An 8,898-nucleotide genomic window follows, 5' to 3' on the forward strand; every position below is an offset into this window, starting at 1 on the left:
GAAGGGGGTGTTGTTTTGTGTTTTGAGACAGGGTCTTACTCTGTCACCTAGGCTGGGCACAGTCTTGGCTCACTGCAACTTGGCACAGGCTCACTGCAACCTGGCACTCTGTCACCCAGGCTGGGCACAATCTTGGCTCACTGCAACCTGCACCTCCCGGCTTCAAGCAATCCTCCAGCCTCAGCCTCCCAAGTAGCTGGGACCACAGACGTGTGCCCCCATGCCCCGGCTAATTTTTGCATTTTGTTGTACAGACAGGGTTTCACCATGTTGACTAGGTTGGTCTCGAACTCCAGAGCTCAAAGATCCGCCCACCTCGGTCTCCCAAAGTGCTGGGATTACAAGCATGAGCCACTGCACCTGGCCTCTGTGCAAGTTGTAATATCACACTGCTGTATATTTTTTACACAAATTATCTGATACTATGCTTAATGTTTGACATTTATTTTGTTCACTGAGCAATACACTCATTCAACAAGTATTTATTAAGTACTTAACAAATGCCAGACACTATTTTAGGTACTGGGGATGCAAGAGAAATTAAGAAAGACAAAAATCCCTTCCCTGGTTCCCAGATGCTCGTTCCCTTCCATTCCCTCCCTTGGCCCAAGGCTAGGGGTACTTCTGCTGGAGACATCCTTCAGAGCTACTCTCTGTTCTATTTTCTCTAACAGTCCCCAAAGAAAATTTCCATCCCTATAGGAAGATTCAAAAAACCTGGGCAGAAGCAGCTGATGGACCCTTCTCCACATGGAAAAACAAAGCTTACATTCCAAAACAGACACTCAAAAAGGGGAGGGAAAAAAACATAATGTAATCACCCATTTTCAATCATGGCCTCTTAACCACTCCCCAGGAAACCTCTTCAAACATATGAAACATTTCCCTGGAAGAGGGTTCTATTAGAAAAAAATCTACATTCCGCTAAACCAAGTCTTCTGATCACTAAATGGTTCTAGATAATTCACTGCTGTTAAGTAACCAGAGGACAGCCTCAAGACTAATGAAGGTGCCTGCAGATGGCTCAGTAAGCTAGCCTCATCGCATAATTTCCTTTCCCTCCCACTCCCTACTTATAAATTTAAATATTCAAAAAAGAAGGCGGGAGCTTATTCAAACAAAAACAGAATGATGAACAAATATCTCAAGTACATTTTGAAGATACACAATATATTAAATGTTGTTGAGGTTCAGAGTTATGATTACTGGGTACCATTTATTGTCTCCTATGGGACAGGCAACATGACAAGTCTGGTCTGTGCATTAACTCATTCAATCCCAACACAGCCTCACTAGATACACATTATTCCCACTGGGTGCGGTGGCTCATGCCCGTAATTCCAGCACTTTCGGAGGCTAAAGCAGGCGGATCACTTGAAGTCAGGAGTTTGAGACCAGCCTGGCCAACATGGCAAAACCCCATCTCTACTAAAAATAAAAAAACTAGCTGAGTGTGGTGGTGCACCCCTATAGTCCCAGCTACTCAGGAGGCTGAGGCAGGAGAATCACTTGAACTCGGGATGTGGAGATTGCAGTGAGCTGAGATTGTGCCACTGTACTCCAGCCTGGGCAACAGAGGCAAGACTCCAAAAAAAGGATATACATCATTCTCGTTTTGCAGATGAGAAAACTGAGAACAAAGTACATATAAAATACCGAAGGGCACTATAGTGAACATATGCTGATTCTTTTCTACTCAACATCCCCGGCTCCTTTGCATAACCACGCATCCCCCATCCCATGAGGTCCTGGTAATCACACTGCCCTGACCCCTTTGAGCACTCCAACAAAACCGATCACAATACTTCACCTCCAGGGAGGCAAATGACCCAAAGCAGAGCCAAGTTAGAATCTTCCCTGGGATTGTACTAACCTAGATAAGGGAAGATAACCATTGGGCAGGGTGTGGTAGCCAGTCTCCAAAAATAGCACCCAATACCCCAGTCCTCTTGGGATTCATGCCCTTGTGTAGTTTCCTCTCAGGTGGAATTTGAGCAGCCCCAGAGCATGCATCAAACAATAGAAGGTAGCCAAAGAGATCCTATGTTCCTCCTAGGATAACCCCTAAGAAAGCCTGGCAGCTTCCACTTTTGTGTTTTGAAAACCCTGAGCTACCGTCAAGGCTGTCCTACTAGAAAGACCATGTAGCTCAGAGGTCAGCAAGCCTTTTTGAAATGGGCCGAACAGGAATTATTTTGGGCTGTGTAGGCCATTTGATCTCTATCACAACTACTCAAATGCTGTTGTGAGCTGGGCACAGTGGCTCATGCCTGTAATCCAAGCATTTTGGGAGGCCAAGGTGGGAGGATTTCTTGAGGCCAGGAGTTCAAGACCAGCCTAAGTAATCTCATAAGATCCCATCTCTGCATAAAATTTAAAAATTAGCCATTAACGGTGGCATGCGCCTGTAGTTCTAGCTACTGAGGAGGCTGAGACAGGAGGATTGCCTGAGCCCAGGAGTTGGAGGCTGCAGTGAGCTATGATTGCGCTGCTGCACTCCAGCCAGAGTGAGACTTTGTCTCTAAAAAAATAAATAAAATGAAATAAAATGCTGTTATAACGTGAAAGCAGCCATAGACACTGTACAAACACATGGGTATGGCTGTTCCAGTAAAACTTTGTTTACAAAATAGGCATCACAGGCTGTAGTTCCTTGACTTCTGATGTAGAGACCACATAGAGGTGCCTTGTAGACAGCAAAAGGCCCCAAGACTTCATGAAGAGAGACAGGCCCAGCTGGGCCCAGTCTCCCAGCCAGGGCACCAAACAGTGAGTAAGCCCTCTCACACATTCCAGCCCAGGAGAGTCCCAGGTGACAGCAAGCCTGGCCAATGTAATACAGGGCAGAGGAATTCCCAGCTGAGTCCAATCAACCTACACACACGAGAGGTAATACAATAACTTTTTTTTTTTTTTTAAGACAAAGTCTCACTCATTGCCCAGGCTGGAGTGCAATGGTGAGATCTTGGCTCACTGCAACCTCCACCTCCCAGATTCAAATGATTCTCCTGCCTCAGCCTCCCAAGTAGCTGGGATTACAGACGCCCACCACCACGCTCAGTTAATTCTTGTATTTTTAGTAGAGACAAGGTTTCACCATGTTGGCCAGGCTGGTCTCAAACTCCTGACCTCAAGTGATCCGCCGCCTCAGTCTCCCAAAGTGCTGGGACTACAGGCATGAGCCACCGCGCCCAGCCACAATGACTATTGTTTTAAGTCACTAATATTGAGGGTGGTTGGTTGCACAGCAATGTTGTACAAGGCGGGGTTTCTCAAATTCAGCACTACTGGCATTGTGGGCTACATAATTCTGTGTTACAGGGGCTGCTTTGTGCACTGTAAGGTGTTTGGCAGCATCTCTGGCCTCACCCATTAACTGACAGTAGGACCCTTCCCCCCAACCTCACACACCACCATCCCCAGCCAGCTCTGACAACCGAAAACATCTCCAGGGGACAAAATCACCCACTGGTTGAAAAACACTAATGTGAGAGTATGAAACTGGGACACCAGCAGTCAAATGCCCCATCACATGGAAGTCAAGCAAAGTCAGAAACAGGGTGAAGGCAAGGCCGATATATGACTTCATAGGCCCTAGGTACTTTTGCCTTCCTCAGCCCCTTCCTCCATTAAAAACAAAAAAGAATTTGAAAATTATGTTTCGTGGTGCCAGGCATGGTGGCTCAACGCCTGTAATCCCAAAGCTTTTGGGAGGCTGAGGCAGGAAGACTGCTTAAAGCCTGGAGTTTGAGACCAGCCTGGGTAACATAGTAAGACCCTATCTCTACAGAAAAAAGCAAAAATTAGCTGGGCATGGTAGTGTGAGCCTGTAGTCCCAGCCACTGAGGTAGAAGGATTGCTTGAGCCTAGAAGGTTGAAACTGCAATAAGCTGTGATATACCACTGCACTCCAGTCTGGGTCACAGAGCAAGACCTTGTCTCCAAAAAAAACAAAAATTTTATTCTATGACTACATTGGTATAAAGATGAATGTAATCCAGAATCATTATACATTATTACATTCATTTTTTCCTGTAATTTTAAAACAAATTAAAATTTAATTCAGTTAATTAAAACTAATTAAATTCATTAAAATTAAATATCACAGGTCCTAAGCACAGTGCCTACATTGTCTAATAGAAAGTCAGTCCTGAGCGAGTATAAGCATGAGGTCATGGGGTATTATTGAGGTTTGTGGAACCAGCTATGCCTAAAGTTAAAACTTAACTCATTCCTGGATTTCTCAGTTTCATGAGCCAATAAATTCACTCTTTTATTCACACAGGGTCTCACTCTGTCACCCAGACTGGAGTGCAATGGCACAATCATGGTTCATTGAGCCTTGACCTCTCGGGCTCCAGTGATCCTCCCACCTCAGCCTCCTGAGCAGCTGGGACCACGGGTGCAAGCCACCATACCCAGTTAATTTTTGTACTTTTTGTAGAGACAGGGTTTCACCATGTCACCCAAGCTGGTCTTGAACTCCTGGGCTCAAGCGATTCACCCACCTCAGCTTCCCAAAGGGCTGAGATTATAGGTAAGAGCCACTGCACCTGTCCTAAATTCAGTCTTTGAATTGAGTTTGTCACTTGCAACCAAGAAGCCCAACTTACCTGGTCTCCCAGCTATAAGAGGTGCAGCCTGAACTTGAACGTGGATCTATCTTATATAGAACCAGAGTTCTTACCCACTACTATCAACCAGTAACTCATTCTGCCTCAAGTATCTTTCTAGTTTTCTCTCTCAGGACAGTTTTCAAGAAAAAGTTCCCCAAACTTACACTTCCGGACAAAGTTGCTCACATGCTTAATCTTCATCAGAGCAGGCTGACTGCATTCTTCAAAGAGAACAAAGAGGGCATCTAATATCCCTTCTCGGGAAAGAGGAGACATCTGCTGTTGAGTCATAAAGGGTGGTTTCCCCTAAAAACAGCAAACAGCAGATGGAGACACTGTCAATAATGAAAAGCTTTGATCAATAACATCCACACAGAGTAAATTACAAGCCACCAACTCAGCTAACTGCTCACGACATGCTAACAGCACAATTCTGTGGCTTCATTCTTTAAAGCAGCGTCAATCGACAGTCATTATTGTATCACTTCCATGATTCCAGGACTGTGGGTTTCTTTCACCAGCACCTGGGAGGGAAAATTGCACAAGCATGGCCATTAACAAGAAAAGGTCCCTCACTCCTGAGGGTCTGAGGTTAGTGAGAATACTTCCTCTGGATCCTCTGGCTCTGACATGCTTCCATGTTTCTACAATAGGAAACATGGGTTTTTCACTTCTTTCATGTGTGCCCAGGGGTTTATTCATTTAATTTCAGCTTTTTTAATTCATTTGAACAACCTAGAGTAATGAGAACTGAGTGACTATCATAAAGCCAAATTTACTCATGATCTGGAGAAATAGTTACAAACTGGCAGACTGTCTCTAGCCCACAGATATGTTTTGTTTGGCCTGTAGTGTTTAAGATAATTTGAATTATCTGCCAATATTTCAAAATCAGGAGACTCCATACAAAAAAAATAAAAATGGAGTCTCTGGCTTCTCTTGAAACACTGGCAGATCCGGCAACACTGCCTCGTCTTCCTGCCTCGCCTTCCTGCCCGATGACGCTGAGCTGGAGCTGAGTAATGCTGCCCCTCCCAGTAGCAGATGTGTTCGGGAGTTCACTGCAGGTCTGACTCCATCTTCCAACTGGCCCACCGAACTCATTTATACTCACTGCCCAGCCCCCAAAGACATGAGTCTGCAACCCTGGTGTAGAGCAGTGATTCCCACGTGCCAAGCCATGAATAGTGTGGTCTCTTTGCAAAGACGGCCTCCAACAGTTCCTCCAATTCGGTAGGCACATGCTATTCCTTCCTTTAAGCGCTGGAGTCTATTTCTCCTATCTTTGAATCTGTGCCATCTCTGAGACTCTCTTCAACCAAAAGAAAGTGACACAAGAGATACTGTGCCAGTTCAGGGCAGTGCCTTTAAGAAGCTCGTCAAGCGGCCAAGCATGCTGGCTCATGTCTGTCATCCCAGCACTTTGGGAGGCCAAGGCGGGTGGATCACTTGAGGTCAGGAGTTTGAGATCACCCTGGCCAACATGGTGAAACCCTGTCTCTACTAAAATACAAAAATTAGCTGGTCATGGTGGTGGGCGCCTGTAATCCCAACCACTTGGGAGGCTGAGGCATGAGAATTGCTTGAACCCGGGAGTCGGAGGTTGCAGTGAGCCGAGATCACACCACTGCACTCCAGCCTGGGCAACAGAGAAAGACTCCCTCTCAAAAAACAGCAGCTTACCAGTTTCCACTTTTGGGAAGCCGGCCACCATGCAAAGATGCTTGGGCTAGACCAGGGGTGTACAATCTATAGCCCTTGGACCAAATCCAGACCACGGACTTTTTATAAGTTTTACTGGAACACAGCCACATCCATCATTTACATATTGTCTTTAACTGCTTTTGTGCTACCATGGCCAAGTTGAGTGGTTGCAACAGAAACTACAGGACCCACAAAGCCTAAAATATTTATTACTTACAAAAAAAGTTACAAGTCAGCCAGGAGCGGTGGCTCACGCCTGTAATTCCAGCATTTTGGGAGGCCGAGACAGGTGGCTCACAAGGTCAGAAGTTGGAGACCCGCCTGACCAATGTGGTGAAACCCCATCTCCACTAAAAATGCAAAAATTGGCGGGGCGTAGAGGTGAGCGCCTGTAATCCCAGCTACTCAGGAGGCTGGGGCAGGAGAATCGCTTGAACCCAAGAGGCGGAGGTTGCAGTGAGCAGAGATCATGCCACTACACTCCAGCCTGGGCGACAGGTCGAGACTCCATCTTAAAAAAAAAAAAAAAAAGTTACGAGTCCTGGGCTACACTACTGAAAGACCTCATGGAGAACAAAGGCCACGTAAGAAACACTAAGGTGCCCCAGCCAGCAGTCAGCACCCACATGTTCCAGTCCCAGACATAATCCCAGCTTAATGTAGCCCCACAAGTAACCCCAGCTGACATCACAAGATGAAGCAGAAGAACCACCTAGCTGAGTCCAGCCAATCCACAGAATCCTAAGAAAAATAAATCATTGTTGTTTTAAACGTTGAGTGCTTTGTTACACAGCACTGCTGCATTTGAACCACAAGAGCACTGGAGAATTTAAGGAAAAAAAAACAAACACATTATCTGGTCCTATGCCTCCCCTCCCCAACAACCTACTGAATTAGAATTTTCCAGACTGTAGCCTGGGATCTGTTTTATTAACAAGTTCCCCAGCAGGGCGAGGTGGCTCCCACCTGGAATCCTAGCACTTTGGGAGGCCAAAGTGGGAGGATCACTTGAGCCCAGGAGTTCAAGACCAGCCGGGGCAACACAGCAAGACCCCATCTCTACGAACAAACAAAAAAAAATTAGCCAGGTGTAGTGGCATGATCCTGTAGTCCTAGCCACTCGTGAGACTGAGGTAGGAGGATCACTGGAGCCCAAGAAGTCAAGGCTGTAGTAAGCCAAGATTGTGCTGCCACACTCCAGCCTGGGCAACGGAATGACACCCTGGTCCCCAAGAGAGTCAGACCTCAGTCAGGTTTGGGAAGCACTGCATTCAAGGCTACCATATCTGTCACTTTAGTAATAGTTACCACTAACTCAGGAAAATAAAACGCTTTGTCTCTTGTATTCTTCAAGAGTTTAAACCAACTAAAGCAGGGGTTCCCAAATACAGTACTGGGTCTTAACAAAGTTTTCAACAGCCTGCAGTGAAATGAGAAAAAATGAATGCCACATGATATCTTTTTTTATAAAACTAAATGTATTCAAATTTAAAAATGGTCCTTTATTCTGAGATGATGTTCTTCCTGTCTTGTTGTTTCTTAAAATGCCCTTTATGAAATAAAAGGGCAAGAAAATAATAGGTTTTTCTTTTTATTTATTTATTTTTTTAAATATCCTTACTTGGCAAAATAAGAAAACCTGTGTCTACCCAGCAATTTGGGAAGTTTTGCTGGCTCTGAAAGTCTGACAATCACTGACCTCGAACATGTTAGGAAATCCTGTTGAGTAGAAGTAGAAAGGACAAAATGACACTCAGTGTAAGGTACTCACCTGAATGGAAAACAAAATTGCTACTGTATCTCAACCTCATTCAAACAGCACTATATGGGAAAAGAACAAACAGCATCCTTACCTGATCACTCAAGGCAAATGACAGGTATATAATACACTTGCAATAATAGCTTTACTGGGTGGGGGGAACTCAGCATTAAAAAGAGATGAACTGAGGGTTTACCTATAATTCTTCCTGTTATAATGACAAAATACAAGATATACTTAATAAACTCTGACATGCACAGACGGTGTGGCCCAATGGCTATGTGGTCAGCCCTTGGAGTCGGACCAACCAAAGATGGAGTCTGATCTTGGCTCCATCTGCAAAGCCCAATGTGTATGATCTTGGGCAAGGCCTTGTCTACCTCCATATATGTCTATATCTGTTGCTTCCTATTTATGTATTTATTTAGAAACAGGGCCTCATTCTGTCACCCAGGCTGGAGTGCAGTGTCACAATCTCAGCACACTGCAACATCTGCCTCCGGGGCCCCAGCGATGCCCCCACCTCAGCCTCCTAAGTAGCTGGGACTATAGGCACACACCACCATGTCTGGCTAATTATTTATACTTTTTGTAGAGATGGGGTTTCACCATTTTGCCCAGGCTAGTCTTGAACTCTTAGATTCAAGCAATCCACCTGCCTCAGCCTCCTGAAGTACTGGGATTACAGGTGTGAGCCACCACACCTGGCCTGTTGTATCCTAAATAAAAACTTTTTTTTTTTTTGAGACGGAGTCTCGCTCTGTCGCCCAGGCTGGAGTACAGTGGCGCGATCTCGGCTCACTGCAAGCTCCGCCTCCC

The 8,898-nt window shown here is 45.4% G+C and overlaps 1 protein-coding gene across 1 annotated transcript in view; it reads right to left on the bottom strand.

Moving 5' to 3' along the window:
* CIT (citron rho-interacting serine/threonine kinase) overlaps positions 1-4,907 on the bottom strand; it is a 189,095-nt gene extending 184,188 nt beyond the window's left edge. Inside the window, exon 1 of the mRNA XM_011928724.1 lies at positions 4,781-4,907. Coding sequence (XP_011784114.1) covers positions 4,781-4,907 — 127 coding nt within the window. The remainder of the gene's footprint in view (positions 1-4,780) is intronic.
* Positions 4,908-8,898: the final 3,991 nt, after the last annotated feature.

The sequence above is a fragment of the Colobus angolensis genome, unplaced genomic scaffold (genome assembly GCF_000951035.1).
Source record: "Colobus angolensis palliatus isolate OR3802 unplaced genomic scaffold, Cang.pa_1.0 Scaffold79, whole genome shotgun sequence".
NCBI classification, from domain to species: Eukaryota; Metazoa; Chordata; class Mammalia; order Primates; family Cercopithecidae; genus Colobus; species Colobus angolensis.